We start from the raw sequence: 17430 nt of genomic DNA, 5'->3' as shown, positions 1-17430 counted from the left end.
GCTGGATGTTCAAGAATTGTGTAGACATTATTTGTGCTACTACTTATGTAGTTTTAGAGATTTACATCTCCATATCTTTGTGTGCAGCTGGGACATGCTTACACTTAGTAATTGGTTTAGGGTCCATTATGCCGTCTAGCCCTTTTGCCTGAAACCTCATTGCTCTAACTTGGACTCCTTTTCCTATTATTTAATTTCACCAGGAACCCCTTCCCACCCCAGCAATTCATGCGGAACCTCAGGAGGAAGTCCAGGTGCCTCATTTTTCCACTCATCTTACTTACTTGCAGCATCTTGCTAACCCATAAATTTAAACTCTGTCATAAGCTTTGTGGGTCCATTCTTGCTTTCATAAACAGCATGCATTCAGTTGCATGGCTTCCAAAAGTCCCTTCATAATCACAGAAAGTAATTTGTCCCATTGTGTCCGATGAAGCTATGGGGCAAGTAACTTTTGTTTCACTGCATGTAATCATGTTCCTACATAATAACAGCAACTAAGCTTCACAGAATGAGCAATGATCCAAGTCTTTTTAGTCTTTTGATATCTCTGAGAATACTAAATGTAATGATTTCTGCAAAGAAATTAAATTTTTAATTCAGCTAATGGAGTCAAGATTAATACCTGCATATACCTGACTCAGTTTCCCTCAGAGACATGTACCAGTTCTTAAAAGAAAGTTTTACTGAATCCATCTTTACAGCTTTAACCAATATTTACATTCCCACTAGATTTATATGCTTGGACTACTGAAATATAACATTCTAATTGTTTTAAAAAATATTTTGGTTTGTAAATGTACATGATATTGACATGGCAAATTCTCATGTCATTAATTTACTTCTACAGTGGACATTTTTGTCCAGATCGAGTTAAATGAATACTATACATTTTTGTAAATACTTATGTTAATTCATCTCTGGGGATTTTTACTACACAACATTCACAACATTGACTTGGTGCACTTGTGCAACTGTTTATGCACCATATACTTTTAGTTTTCCTTCTCAAAAATCTACTCTTCCTCTGTTTTTTCAGAGAGAGCCATGGGAACGGCGTCTGGGATCAGTGTCTGAGGATGACCCTGACCCCGAGTATCTATATCTCAAGGAAACCCACCTGGGCATTGAACGCAAATGCTCCAGCATCACCGTTAGCTCCACTTCCAGTTTAGAGGCCGAGGTGGACTTCACTGTCCTCATGGACCTTCAAACAGGGATGGAGGAGTTCTCCAGAGGAATGACGGAGTTAGGAGAGAAGGACATCTCACATGAACTTTGTGTTTCAGACCGGCCAGCACATCCAGCTTTCATGCTAGGGTCCGAGCCCATCATCATTCCACAGGAAAAACCTGCAGAACTATTGAGGTCGATGGAAGAACTGAAGCCCATTGTAGAACAGAAGCCTGTGGAGCAGCGTAAGCCTGAGGTAAATAGTCCTCCTTCCTTACTTGAGTAGGAACTACATCACTACCTGATGGAGAGATGCCTTAATGTCTTCGATCACTTCATTTTATTTTCTTTTGCATCCTACAGGGCATCAAACCAAAGCATGAATTTACTTGGGAATTTCAGTTCATGATTGATTCTCATTCTGTTCCATATGATGCTGTCTTCCATAGTCGAATATCAGTCCGTCCAGGTCTGGTTTCTTTAATTTCAAAATTCAGTTATGTTTATCATGGCTTCTTATTCTTTTCTTTTGAATCATGCCCCATTTTATGCTGCTAAGTTTTTTAGCTGGCACTGACCTCCTACCTAGGTCCTAGCAAGGACTTGACCTTTTGTTATTGTCTCTTCCTTTCCCTTCCAAGCCTTTTGTGCCAAAAAAAGCTCCACGGTCAGTGAAGGCTGCTCAGGCTTTAAAAAAGGAATCTGCAGAGCTCCTTCATATCCAGTCAGTAAGGCAAGATGGTTCAGACACAGCATCTCTACAGCTTCACAGCAGAGAGAGCAGTGACATCATTGCTTCTCAAGCTCTAAGAAAAACAGAAGTCAAGATTGAGACGCAGCCGAATGGGTCAGAGGTTACTACGACCATTATGGAGATAGCAGACCAGGTATACATGTTTACATTGTGTAAACAGGGTGATTATAAAAATGTTACAAAAACACTTATACAGCAACAGACAACTATAATGCTGTTCCATTTAAAAGATCAGTCCATTAAGTGAACATTCTAAGACATCATAGGGTCTTGCTGCAGCCAAGTGGAGTGAGTGGGAGTGAATTCTGGCACTGACAGAATCCTCAACCTCAGCTATTGAATGCGTCAAATTTTTTTTTAGTAAATATATATTTCCATTGAGGCTATTCACATGAAATTTTCACCAGACTTTGGATTTTGAAGAAATCCAAACATTAAAGTCCATAAATAAAGTTATGTAAGCAGAAAAAAGTATTGAACATGCTAACTGAAATTTATATTCTTAGTGGAGAAGCCTTTGTTTGTTTGCTTCTTAGTAGAGAAGCCTTCCTGTATCAAGAAATTAATTGGCCTCAGAATTCAGGTGTGATTTTGGCCCATTCTTATAAACATATTGTCTTTAAATCTTGTTCAAATGTATTCAAGTCAAGTGATTGACTGGGCCATTCTAACACCTTGATTTTATTTTCTTTGAAACCAATTGAGAGTTTCTTTTGCTGTATGTTTTGGATTGTTGTCCTGCTACAAGGTCCACCCACGTCTCATCTTCGTCATCCTGGTGGATGGCAGCAGAGTCTTCTCAAGACTCTCCCAGTAAAGGGCTTCCATTCATCGTTCCTTCAATTATATGAAGTCTGCCAGTACAATGTGATGAAAAACAGCCCCACACCATGATGCTTTCACCTCCAAACCTCTCTGTTGCTATAGTGTTTTTAGGGTTATGTGCAGTGCCATTTCTTCTCTGAACATGGTGTGTAGTATGACAGCCAAAAAGTTCAATTTTGCTCTCGTCTCACCAGACTACACTCTCCAAGTATTTCATAGGCTTGTCCAAATGAGTTGTAGCAAACTTTAAACGAGCTTCTACATGCTTTTTCTTTAGTAATGGAGTCTGCACGTGAGCAGTGAAGTGCATTGCCTATTGTTTTCTCTGTGACGATGGCACCTGCTGCCTCCAAGTGTTTCTGGAGCTCTTTCTTAGTGGTCGTTGGCTCTTGGGCTACTCTTCTGACTATTCTTCTGACTCCCTGGTCAGAAATCTTGCGAGGAGCTCCTGTGTGTGGCCGGTTGATGACGGAGTGATGTTGCCTCCATTTGTGGATAATGGCCCCAATGGTGCTTACTGGAAGATTCAGAAGTTTTGAAATACATCTGTATCTGATTCCATCAATATGTTTTGCAACAATAAGGTTCCAAAGGTCCCTTTGCTTTTACCCATCATGAGATGTTTCTTGTGTGACACCTTGGTAATGAAAAGCCTTTTTATAGACCATCAATTTACTAACCCAGCTAACATTAATTTGCAGAGATAGGATGTATAATTACTTTCTTACCACTTATGAATTTCAGCTGGTTCCTTGCCTAACCTTGCCTTGAAGAACTGCTTTTTCTTAGTGTCTTCAATACTTTTTTCCTGTGTAATTCCACTTTATTACATAACTTTATTTATGGACTTTAATGTTGTGAATTCTTTATATTTGCGGATTTCTTGAGTTAATACTGAGGTCTGGTGAAAATTTAATATGAATAGCCTCATTGGAAATATATTTACTGAAAACAAATGTTGATGCGTTCAATACTTATTTTCCCCACTTTAACTCACTACAACACTGTAACACTGTAGTGGAAACACAGTAACATGATAACACAAGGAGGTTAGCTTATTAAGTACAGAACAACAATACTGTAAAGAAAATAAAAGTAAACTGTAAAGAAAAGTGTTGCCAGTTTTATCATCCTATATTATTTCTATATTAACTGTACTTGGTATATAGAGTGATGAATTTCCCATATTATAGTGAACAAATCTAAGTAATATAAGAATAATTGCCATGCCTTAAATTGTGGCATAATAAGCTTATTCTAGTGATATTTATGAGCTTTTCAAGGATGTAATATTTAGATGTTTTGTTGTTATAGGATCATGGTATGAGTGGTTTGTGTGAAGCCCCATTCTCAGTGGCAGAGAGGATCTCTCCTGTAAGTATACCCAAGCATAAATTAGCATAAATGTATAGCAGTGTGCACATCTATTCAATTTGTGAAAAAATAGGATTGTTGTAAATAAATAAATTTAGTGATTGCTTTCAGTAAAATACAATGGATATAACAAGTCTACACACCCCTGTTAAAATGGCAGGTTTTTGTGAGTAAAAGAATGACACTAAGATAAATCATGTCAGATCTTTTCTCACCTTTAATGTGTAATTGAAAAGTATACAAATAAAGTGAAAACCAATCAGAAACTTTTACAGAGAAAAAAGAAATTAAAAAACTTATAATAAACTAATTGCAGATGTGTGCACGTCCCTAAACTAAACCTTTGTTGAAGCACCTTTTGATTTTATTACACTACTCAGATTTTTTTTGTCTACTACTTTGACTACTTTGTCTTTTTGGGTAAGAGTCTGTCAGCGTGGCACATCTTGACTTTATATTTTCCCACTCTTTCTAGCAAAAACTTTTGGGTTACACATGTAACCCTGTTCCCTGAGAAGGGAACGAGATGTTGTGTTTAGCATAACACCATGGGAAGCGCCTCTCGCGCATGACCGGCATCTGAAGCTTGTGTAAAATCATGCCTATTTATAGGCCTGCCATGATCAGGTGACGTGGCAATTAAGCGCGTCGCGTCGCGTGCCATCAGCCTCTATTATCTGAAGCGAAGACGCAATTCACAGGCCTGCCCTGGTATGACAAAGCTACGCAACATCTCGTTCCCTTCTCAGGGAACAGGGTTACATGCGTAACCCAGACGTTCCCTTTCAAAGGGAACTTTGATGTTGCGTTTAGCATAACACTATGGGAACGAGAATACCCACTCCGTCATACCAGGGGTACAGCCTGTTCAAAAAGACCCAAGCCCGAGGGTCACTGCAAGACACTCGAGCCCAGGGTGGAATGAACATCCAGGCTGTAATAACGAATGAATGTGTGTGGTGTAGACCACCCTGCAGCAGCACACACATCCTGTAATGATACCCCTTTGGACAAAGCCTTCGTGGAGGTGACCGCCCTAGTGGAATGAGCCCTTATGCCCAGAGGCGTAGCGAGACCGCACGCCTCATAAGCAATAGAGATTGCTTCCACTATCCAATTAGAGATGCGCTGCTTTGACACAGCATCACCTCTACTGTCGCCGCCAAAGTAGACCAGCAGCTGCTCCGACTTACGCCACTGGCCGGAGCGGTGGACATAAGTACAGAGAGCCCTTACTGGACATAGCAGGTGCATTCTCTCTTGTTCCGGTGTGGAGAATGGAGGAGGGCAGAAAGCCTGCAACACCACAGGGTGGGCAGCCGATGTAGGCACCTTAGGAATATGATCCGGCATAGGATACAGGAAGGCCTTGGCTACTCCAGGGGCAAAGTCAAGGCAGGAAGGGGCAACAGAGAGAGCTTGTAGATCTCCTACTCGCTTGAGAGATGTCAGGGCCAGCAGAAGAGCTACCTTTAGAGTCAGAAGCTTCTCAGAGGCTGGCTCTAAGGGCTCAAATGGGCCCCTGACAGACCTTCCAGGACCACAGAAAGGTCCCAGGAAGGTATGCGCGGCCTGCAGACTGGCCTCAGCTGCCTGACACCACGCATGAACGTCGAAGTTAGAGGATGTTGCCCCACAGAGGCTCCATCAACAGGGGCATGGCTGGCCAAAACGGTGGCCATGTAAACCCTGATTGTAGAAGGAGCCCACCCCGCTGAGAAATGTTATTGTAAGAACTCCAGGACTGTAGCTATTGTGCAGTTCACTGGGTCTACAGTGGAACCCTGCGGATGGGAATCTCCCGAGGAGTGCCTTCTAGCAGGGATATTATCTCTGAGAACCATGTTCAAGCTGGCCAATAAGGTGTTACTAGCAGCAGACATAGACTGTCTTGGCGAACTCTCGCTAGAACTTGTGGGAGCAGTGCGATGGGGGGAAAAGCGTACACATGTGCACCATGGCGTCCAGCACTAATCGTGCGGGAGGAGTGAGGGCGAACCACAGCGGGCCATGTGTTGTCTCCTCGGAGGCGAACACATGCAGTCCCGCTTGGCCAAACCTCGCCATATGGACTCCACCACTTGTGGATGGAGCCACCAGTTCCTGGGCCTCAGCCCCTGCCTCAACAGGATGTCTGCCCCCATATTCCCAGAATGTACATTGCACTCACTGACAAACTTTCCTTCTGCCCAGAGAAGAATTAGTTGTGCCTGCCTGAACAGGGGGAACGGGCATAATCCTCCCTGGTGGTCAATATATGAGACCACCGGTGTGTTGTCTGTAAACACATGGTGACCTCTCAATTGAGGAAGAAGGAATTTCAGTGCTAGAAATATGGCCCACATTTCTAGGCACTTTTGGAAGAAAGGGGAGTTTCTGCAGTGTGACGGATTTACTTTCACTGGGGAGAAAAAGGCTCATCCAGCCTTAGTAATCACTTCAAGCAACTCTTTATATGCTGCCCTCAGTTTTTAGCACATCCTTCTGGCTCCTCGAAGTCAGAGAGGAATTATTACTATTATTTTTGTGTTTTTTTCCCTTTTGGCTTTCCATAGCGGAAGGAGGAGTCGCGGCGCGAGCTCCAAAATCCAGCGGAGAGCCAAACCCGGAAGACAGAGCAAGAGATAGAGCAGTGCTCGTCTCCGGCCCCTCTTCCGGATCCATAAAAGATCCCCCGACGGCTAGCTGCCTCGGCAGCGGCCGGCCCAAATCCGCGATGCTCTGAAACCCAACTCGCTCCGGCTTCCGAGGAGAGCGCGAGCCGAGCTGCTTAATGTAGGCATTACCATGCGCGGCCTCTTGAGGCTGCCGTCGCATGCTATACCCCTAGACACTTCACCTAGAAAGTGTGCACTATTCCCCGTGATGAAACGGGAGCAAGCTGTAACACACTTCCTGAATTCTCTGTCATATTTTTCTCTCTCGCTCATTCCTTTTTTTCTTCTCTTTTTTTTAAAGGGATAGAAAAGTTCTGAGATTTTGAGAAAAGATAGCGAGGAAATGAAGCGTCTTTATATCACGCGACACACTTAATTGCCACGTCACCTGATCATGGCAGGCCTATAAATAGGCATGATTTTACACAACCTTCAGATGCCAGTCACGTGCGAGAGGCGCTCCCATAGTGTTATGCTAAACGCAACGTCGAAGTTCCCTTTGAACAGGAACATTCTAGATCCATCAAATTGTACGGGCATATCCTGTGCATAACCCACTTCAGGTCACACATAGGTTTACATCATTGAAAAAAATACATTTAATTGAGATTCAATTTTGATTTAACATGCGATTTATTTCTTCTATTTTTGCATTTTACACTAATTGCACTTCACCATAATATCTGCATATCAAATACAGACAAATAAAGAAAGGACAATAAGATGTTTGACTTTGTAGCATCTTTTATAAGATTTTTTTTTTTTTTTGCAAAACAAGCACAAATAAGATATTGTGCTCCAAACTTTGTGATCGCACCCGTTATTTCTTTGTGTCAGCGTGAGCTCTTCTCATATAGTGTGACACTTTCAAATACTGCAGTGATTATGTGATTACGGGCTGCTTAACAGCTCAAAACTGTGCTCCAGAATTTTGAGTAGCTAAACATTCATGATGTTGTGATTTGTGGTACCATCTGAGATGCTGGTATAAGTTTATGTTGTTAACAGGAGAGGTTTGCACTGTTTTTCGCACATTCTTCAAATCACCTGCTGTTGAAAGGTGTCTGTCTGAAATCAGAATATTTCCAAATGTTTGATGTGCAATTTTGTTTGTCTATAAGATCAGCTTCACTTGTTTCATTAGATTTTCATTTCATTGCATTGCATTTCAATAAATTTGCATTTGCTTGTTGGACCAGACTCACTACTGCTAGCCTCCACCACCTTTGCTGCTAAGTAGCACTTGCTTCCTTGATGTGATGGCAGAAACTCGTCCTCTCATAGGCCAGCTAGGCTACGTATCACATTTGTGGAGTCAAGCTAGACTTTACATTGCCAGTCTACTTTTGTGTTTTGTTATTTAAGGGGTTGTATACTTACACCCGGTATTCACACCTTCAATCATACACCTAATGCGCTGTATGAACTGCACTTTTACAAATTGTGATTTTGATTAAAAATGTGTTAATCATTGAGCCTTAGTCCCCCCACAATTTTTTTGTTGGATTCAGGTCTGGGCTCTGGCTATCATTCAGAAACATGGATTTTCTTTTGGTTAAGCCATTCTTTCGTTGATTTGGATGTATGTTTTGGGTCAATGTTCTACTGAAAGGTGAAATACCTTTTCATCTTCAGCTTACAGGCAGTAACTTACTTTGCATTAAACTGACTGGTATTTGCAGCTATTAATGATTCCATCCACCTTGATAAATGCCCCAGGTCCGGTTGAAGAAATGCAGCCCTAAATCATGATGCTGCCACCACCATGCTGCGCCGTGGGTACAATATGGTGTTCTTTTGGTGATGTGCATTTCTTTGTACCAAACATACCTTTTGGAATTGGTCTCATCAGACCATAACACATTTTGCCACATGGTTTTGTGTGATTTAGTTTTTTGTAGGAAAGGTCTTCTATCTAACCGCCCTACCCGATTGCCCAGACGTGAAGAATATGCTGTCACATGCAGAGACTAATCAGTATTTGTCAGATATTCCTGCAGCTGCTTAAATGTCACCATAGGTCTCTTGGCAGCCTCCCTGTTAAGTTTTTGTCTTGTCCTTTTGTAAATTTTGGAGGGTCATCCTCCTCTTGATAATGTCAGTATGGTGCTCCATTTTCTCCACTTGTTGATGATGGCCTTCATGGTGTTCCACGGTACATTCAGTGTTTGGGAATTTTTTGTACCACTCTCCTGATCGATACCTTTCGACAATGAGACACTATACAGGCTTTGTCAGGTCTTTGTGGACCATGGCTTCAGCAGTCAGATGAGGCCAAGAAGATGTCAAGAATATCCTGCAGAAACAGCAGATCTTTATTTGGGGTTAATCAGAATAATTTAATTCATGACAGCTGTATGATATTTATCTTTGATCATGAGATTGAATGTGATTGGTTCATTCTGAACACAATTATAAAAGGTTGTGCACAATTATGCAACAAGGTTATTGTAACCTTTTTTCCTCCCTATGTTTCCTAAAATGTTTGTTTTTCACTTACTTTTTATACATTGTAATTTCCTGTTCTGACGTGATTTAACTTGGTTTAATTTTATTCATCACAAAAACCTAATATATCATTTTAACAGGAGTGTGTAGACTTTTTTTTATATCCACTGTATTGTTATCATTTCTTATATCGAATAATCAAATAATTTTGCTTGGGATGAATAACTCAGGATTATTTCATTAATGTAAAATTGATGCACAAGAACATAGCATTGAGGCCTTTTGATGTGGCATAAATATTCTTGATATTTTTGTGCAATTTGTCACTTGGGTAAAAGTGGCATAACTGAAAAATATGGCTTAAAGTAAAAAAGAAACATGCAGAAGGATATACATTCGAATGAACTCCTCTCCTTACTCCTGCTCAGTACAATGGCATGTTGTAATGATTTATGGTTAACTAGATTTACCATTAATATTCCTTCACTGACTGGCTGACAACTAAGAAAGAAATTATATTTCTGTTAATTATATGATGTTCTGTGTGTAATAACACATTAAATGTATTATTCACATTTAGTTGTCACAACGTAGTTATTTCTTCTTATTTGTTACAAATGCTTTGCTTGATATCAGGAAAAAACAGTTTTGACCGTTTATATGGACAAATATCACTGCTCTTCCAGTTTTAATATGTCACACTATGATGTGCCTATCCAGCCAGCACCTGTGATTGATTTCTAACCACAACAATATCAGCCATGTGAGAAAAAGAAATATCTTAATGTCCAAAATAATCTGCGATTCTTTTCTTTTCTTGGGCAGGTGAGCTTCGGATCTTTGGCCAGAGAGGGTTCTGGGTCTCCTCTACTTGTAACAGAGAATGTGACATCAGCCACAACACATGTTACCAAAGTAACTGCACTACAGCAGAAAACCCCCCCATAATTTACATCACAAATGATAGTAAAATCAGTAAAATCAGATAGTAAAATCAATAAGTCTGATGATAGTGAGTGCGCATTCTGATTTATCAGTGTTTGTTTATAGACAGTAAAAGGAGGATACTCAGAGACAAGGATTGAGAAGAGGATTATCATTACTGGAGATGATGATGTTGACCAAGATCAAGTAAGTTAAAGGCAAACTAGCATAACAGAAATGTGCGAGAACATGACAAGTATTGTTTATTCTCTAGGGTTTCTGTATTCCTTTGAATTGAGTTTCTTTTTTCACAGGCACTCGCCATGGCAATAAAAGAAGCCAAGCAGCAGCATCCTGACATGTTGGTAACCAAGGCCATAGTTGTCAGGGAAACAGAATCTTCCACTCAAGATACACATGAGCAATTCAAGGTATTTGTCATAATCAATCCCTAAGAGCCTAAATAACCCTCTCCCCTCAATTTTACAGTTTTACATCAAACCATTTTCAATTCTGCTATTTCACACATGGGTCTCTTTTCATGCCGGCACAAGCATCATTTCCTGGTATAAAGTTAGCCGTATGACACTTTTTACTTTTTACTGCGACCAGTTGATATTTTAGAGGTCAGAAATTAAAGTGCTTGCCCCCTGTATAGGCATAGGAGTGCAGTAATGGTTGTGACATACAAAATCTGCCAGCACAGTGGGACCTTTCTCCCACTTTTCCAAAATTTGCACTTGCTCTAAGAGGAGGTCTTTTGAAGTTGCTGACCTCCTCGTAGTGCAAGTTAAAATTTTGAAAAAGTTGCAGCTGACAAAGCAGTATTTTCCTAACTTAAAGCACAGGTTTTTAAATCTTGTCCTATTACGTACAAGTCAGTTTTGTGAATGTTCACTGTTTTTCATTCTATTGTAATATTAGAATTATAGATCACTACCCACATACTGACTAAAATATTTTCTGGCTTGTGCTATGGTCATAATAAAGGAGGTTGTCAAAACAAACTCATATTTAGACCCCTTTTTTTCTGATAATAGTGCAGTTTTTATAGTGCAAAAATAAGGCATACGATTCGTGCATTATATAAACCCTACAATTAGTCTGAATTAATACATTATAAGAAAGTGCAATTAAGTGTGCTGCTGAGCTATCCAATCAAAGCTCTTCTCATTTCTGTTGATGTAAATGTTAAATTCATTAATGGGCATCAACAATACCAGGTTGTAAGAAACGTTTTATTCAAATTTTATTTAATTTTTTCAGACCAATATATATATATTTTTTTTGCATGCTATGCATTTTAAGGGGGCTTTCGGTAATTCTGGGCCAAATAAATACCACAGCTCTGTCAGATTTTAACTGTCACATTCTCTGCTGTATTGCTCCACCAACATCAGTGAAGACTTGTCTTTGAACACAAAAATAGCAACTGAGCAGAAAACACTGCCCAGCAAAAGAAGCAATACATGATCAAACTAAATTTGGTAGATCTTACAGGAGCAGTCTTACCTGCATTATATAAATAATATCTTAGACTATCCCTAGTTTTAACACAGGTAATTACTGTTCAAAATACCAAAATAATTTTAGTAGTACAGTAGATTATAAAATATATTATTTATAAACACAAACTCAACATTTTAGAGATAATGCATTTTAAGATAATATACAAGCTAAGACAGTTATTTATAATGCATGATAATTGTATTTGTATGAAGTTGATGTTAATACATCATTATTGCTCTTTTTCAGTCCTGATCTCTAAGGCTGTCAGGACTGTTCACAGGAGAAGTACTGTATTTTAAACCACCTACAGATGGTGGATCATGGACACCCACTATCCAGCACCCATCAATCTTAACCCACAGGAACCAGTGCCTCCCTGGTGGCATACAGATACTGTATACATCTTCCCTGTCACAATTCAAACCTCACATCTGTCTGTTTTTACATTAAATGTGGTCATGCTAAATGGGAAACATTTCTCTGTCTGGTTGTCAAATAAAACAGGCACTAAAGGTGGCATTGTGCATCCCATGCTGGACCACTGAATAATTTGAAACTGACTATTTCTCTTGGTGTATGGAGATCTATTGGATAGGCATCAGAGAAAGCAACATATGAGCTTATTTTGCAATCATCAGACTACAGGAATAGGAACTTGTATCAGAACACATATTACTGTTACTTGATCAACTAAAGCTAAAATGCTGTTAAATTTTAATTCTCAGACCCTTTATGTGTATGTGACAATGGTCATATGAAAGAAACAAGTCAAAAAATCTAAAAGATGGGCACCATCAGGCCAATTACAGTGAATCAGTGCACACATCATATAGGCACATATGGTGTTGACAGGGCATGGACAGATTGCTGGACACATGGACAACAAATTGTGCCAATTATTGAAGGAAGACGCTTCTGAGAAGCAGTGGCTTTCTGAGAAAACGAAAAAACAAGAAACAGCTTTGAAACAGGCTGACACAAATACTCAGCATAAAGTGAATAAAACCCATTGTCATTGTGAAGATAAGTTCTCCATAAAAATCTCTATAGGGCCTTGTTCCTGGAAAGTGTGATGTTTATGTATATTTGGCCCTGGAAACCCTTTCATTAATCCTGTATGATTCATATTCAGTTTACAAAATGAAATTATCCTTTAAATGAGGTGCTAATTCCTAAAGTGAAAACCAATTCCCTGTATATATAAAAACAACATCAACAAAAAAAACACATTTCATATTATTGTAGTAAGAAAATCCCTCCACTGTTCTCCAAGCAGGTGTTAAACAATCTGGAAATTATGTAATATGAACATGTTTATACGAATGGTTTTGCGCAAGAATTGAAGACCCAATGATAATATTTTATTTTATATAGGTATTTTAAACAAAGAAAAAATGTCATGCCCAAGATATATTGACCCTGATGCTAGCAAAGCAGAATAAAGTGTGTTGAATAACTGTGCCATATGCATGACAAACTGCCCAATTATTAGTTCCACTAGTTTATAGAAAGAAAAAAAAAAAAGAAAGAAGACACAAATACTGTTATTTGGCTTTTCAAATACCTCCACTCTCATTTTTCTTTTTTTTTTTCTACTATGCGAATACACCATGTCCCATAAACAGATGTCTTTACAGTTTCACAGTGTTTCAATATAATGATTGCTTACTCTGTGTTAGATGTCATGAGCATTTTATTTCTATTTTCAGTGGACTGTGCAGTGATTCTTCTTAAATTCTTCCCTCTGTAACAATCGTGCTGGAACAGAATGAATGGCTGAATGCAGATTTGCCTGTTGTAGTGTTTTATAGGTGAATGGGCCTTAAATGGTACATGCATTACTGTGCTGTAAAATGATACTTGGGAATACTGTGTAAGGATGAAGAATCTGCTCTGATTTTCATTAGAAAGCTGAAAGTGACTTGTAGAGGATTGTGTTATGGACCTTAAACAAAGAATTGTACCATGTGAATGTTTCATATAGGCACATCTTTCTCAACTTGAAAATGTCATGGGTAGAATTAGAGCATTAAGACATTTAAGCAGTACATTTACAGACTTAAGTGGAGTGGTTTTCCAGACAAGGTTGAAAATAACACAATGCCATAATCCTACAAGAATAAAATATGGATTCCCTGTTATTTAACAATCCTTGATTGGATTAAGATGTTTTCTTTCATTAAATTAACAGCTAGAAAACAGTAATTACAACTTATGATTTATGTATTATCTGGCCACATAGATTGTATCCAACATTCATTATTAATATAGTGAACATTAATAGAGATATGGCTAATCTGAAAATAAACCTGTCATCGTTGAAATTTAATTTTCACTTTTGTGCATTGTCTTCAATTTTAGTTTTAAAATAGCATACAGGTGTTGTAGCCTACCATGAACTGTAGTTAATAGATAAAAGCATTCAGCAATCTGGAATTATCATGCCATTTAGCCAAAAAGTCATGGCTGGAAAACCACCCCTGATTTTTTTTTTTATATACAAGTACAAAAGTGCCATGGAAAGCTGCTAACTTCATTCCAAGCCATTCATCAGCTACTTAACCCAGACCTTCATCTCAAACCAAGACCTCTAACATAAGCCTATGAATGATTTAGCAGTGTGCTAATGCTATCTGAAATATACCGCTTGTTAGTTTACAGTAGTTTTCTCTCATTTCCTGTACTGGGGAAGGGTTAAAGAGAACAAAGCAAGCTGATTTGGTAAGGAGTTGGTGACATCTATTGAGTAGATGTTGCTTCCATTGCAGTTCAGGGTTCATAACTTCACTCTACCTTTTCTAATAATTATTAATCATGTGTCATGGAGGTCATGTGCTAAAGGACAGAGAACCTCACTGATGAATACAGCTCTGCATATGATCTGCTCTTTTGCATTTACACTTCTTTCACTTGTATTCTGTAATTCCTACTGCTTGGTTTCCTGTGTTTGCTGTACAGTGATCTACATTAAATAAATTGGCCAATTAATGCCATGTGGTGTCATAAATTGTACCTCTATCATGCAGCAGCAGCATCTAGTCTACTGAATAATAGCCTTCTTTACAAAAAATATATAAAAAAAAAAAAATCGGGACATGAGAAGTACATTATGTTCCACAAGAGGTATATATATATATATATATATATATATATATATATATATATATATATATATATATATATATACACAATACACTACACTACAGTGTTCAGATCCATATTCAGTGTTCAGAGCACTACACAATGTTCAATGTGCATAAACGTTTTGCAAGCTATTACATTAAAATCTGCAAAACGGTTTGAAATTCTTCCATATATTTTGTCACATTTTTTAACTTCATTTCAGAACTGGAATATGTCCAAATTAATTTAGTCATTTTGATTTGTTTATTTAAAGACCTAATGCTTTTTTAAATATTGCAAAGACACAATTCATGCTGAGCAACTGTATGGATGGTGCAAATGGATGGTGTGCAATGTGCCCACTTAACCACAGCAACTTGCTTCACAATACAATGCAAGTTGTTGTTAATACATAATTCTCAAGAAAAATTATAGTAATAAAACAAATACTTACTATTATTTAAGGCTGGTTTCCCCACTGAGACAGCAGATTGAAGTTATGTATTCTGCAACAGAAAACAGGGACCTTAAACATTATACAGCTTGGGGACATTACACATGAACAGGACACCAAAATCTAGAAAACAATGTACTGTACGAGACGGATTGATGGTTGAGGATGATAAAAACTTCAGTGAACAGAATCTGTAGCATTATGGAGTTATTTTGTATAACAAAACATCAGGACATCCAGCTGGTTTATGTGTTAATGTACTGTGATATTTACTGTATATGGTAGATTCATAGAATCTGCAGATTATGACACATCTATAGAGTTATGTACTGCATTGCTCTTCAAGTTGTAAAATGTGTATTGTTTTCCTGTTTGTAATAATAATAATAATAATAATAATAATAATAATAATAACAACTCATATTTTCAATGTCCTGTTGGCAAGATAGGAGACTGGAAAGAGTTACTGGACATTAAAAAATACCACTGCAAGTGTCTGCAACCACAGTATTTTGATACTAGTCTGTATGTCCTTGTCAGGTCTTTGCTCAAAAAGTTAATGGAATAGTTCCTCTAAAAATATAAATTCTATCATTTGCTTACCCCTATGTCATTCCAAACCCAAATACTGTTACTTTGGGGGGGGGGGGTGATCAGTGCAAATAGTAACAGTCTTACCCTTACAGAGGTGACAAGCATGCATGAGAGCAACGAGTTCCATAGGCTGAGTAGAATTAAAGGGGAATGAGACTCATGAACAATATTTGGTAATGAACACACAGAGTAGCTACATAAAAATGTGGTCATTGGGTTTAAAACATGATCCATCAACATATACTTCCTCTCCTCCCTCCAGGAGATGCTATAACAGATCGGAGTGAATTGATGATGATTCATGTATATATGTTAAAACAGTCATGTTCCAACCAAGCTTCAGGTGCAGGCTCCTCTGAGCAGGCATGCAGAACTCTGTGAATCAAGACTGCAAGGCTGTTAGCAGTGGTTACAGATTTAATGGTGAGGTTGTGTGTGGTGCAAAGGATAGCTTCATATCCTGAGCTACGCTGTGCTGTCATGTGTTGTGTCTGAATGTTATTCAGGATAGATAAGACCTGATGAGATCAGGTGTGCAATGTGAATGGTTGTGAAAGGACCAATTTTTCAGCATCAGTGACCATGAGAGCAGACGCAGCAACAGCCCTTAAACAGGTAGGCATACGTTGAACCACAGGTTCTAGAGATTTGGAAAGATATGCTGCTGGGCGAGCGCTACCACCGTGTTCCTGGGCCAGGACCTCTGCCGCAGTGCTTCCACCCTCCGAAACATACAGGTGGAACAGCGATGTGTACTGTAGTCCGGGAGTCCCAGAGCCGGGGTTCAGATTAATGCCTGTTTTAGATAACAGAAAGAGTGCATCATCTTTAAAAGGAGAAGACGGAATGACGACGTATTTTTGATAAAACATGATATCAGGATCGTCAAGAGATGTGACATGAAGGGAGTGTGTTTTTGGACAAGTGACAGGAACCTCATCTATTCCCACAGAGTTAATGCTAGAGCTTGATGCTCTCCCGTACTGTGTACCAAACGAGGTGTAAGTGGCACTCATGTCAACCATAAAAGGGTATTTACCCCCGACACAGAGGTAAATAATAGGCATTGTGTTGTAATGTGAACTCAGTACAAGAGAAAGCATAGAAGAGGTTCCTTCACTCTGTATTCATCCCTATTGGGTTTGTTGAACTTGCCACTGAGACGGGTTGGGGTTTGACCCCGTGGCGACAGGGGCAGATTGTGGCTGATTATTTTTTAAATCCCTATGTTTTTTAAGGCACTCCCGTTCCCAGTGACTTGGAGCGTGACAGTAATGAAATTTCCTGGCTGTCTGCCTCTCATATTACGTTTATATTGGCGTGAGCGGCGCGAGGACACCTCATTGACATTAGTAGAGACCATCACAGGTTTAATTTTATTTTTGACAAAGGCTTCGAAAGCCCAGACGGATTCCATTTCCCTCTCGCGCACTGACATAAAGTTAGCTTGACCTTGGACGTTCGATATTTGCAGATATTCGCAAATTAAGGGACCGTCTCTAAAGTTACATACAACATTGTTATACACGTTTCTAACTTCAATAGCATTTGAAGGGAATGACTTACAGTCATAAAACCAACTGTAATGTATTCCT

The 17430-nt window shown here is 39.0% G+C and overlaps 1 protein-coding gene across 1 annotated transcript in view; it reads left to right on the top strand.

The window, feature by feature from the left end:
* si:dkey-178k16.1 (band 4.1-like protein 1) overlaps positions 1 to 14644 on the top strand; it is a 53095-nt gene extending 38451 nt beyond the window's left edge. Inside the window, exons 15-21 of the mRNA XM_053643628.1 lie at positions 1040 to 1429; positions 1815 to 2060; positions 4067 to 4126; positions 10057 to 10146; positions 10282 to 10362; positions 10470 to 10586; positions 11911 to 14644. Of these exons, the coding sequence (XP_053499603.1) occupies positions 1040 to 1429; positions 1815 to 2060; positions 4067 to 4126; positions 10057 to 10146; positions 10282 to 10362; positions 10470 to 10586; positions 11911 to 11916 (990 nt within the window). The 3' untranslated portion in view covers positions 11917 to 14644. The remainder of the gene's footprint in view (positions 1 to 1039; positions 1430 to 1814; positions 2061 to 4066; positions 4127 to 10056; positions 10147 to 10281; positions 10363 to 10469; positions 10587 to 11910) is intronic.
* The last annotated feature ends 2786 nt before the right edge of the window (positions 14645 to 17430 follow it).

This window comes from Ictalurus furcatus, chromosome 15 (genome assembly GCF_023375685.1).
Source record: "Ictalurus furcatus strain D&B chromosome 15, Billie_1.0, whole genome shotgun sequence".
NCBI classification, from domain to species: Eukaryota; Metazoa; Chordata; class Actinopteri; order Siluriformes; family Ictaluridae; genus Ictalurus; species Ictalurus furcatus.
Note: the sequence above shows the minus strand (reverse complement) of the source record. Positions and strands in the feature narration are given on the sequence as shown.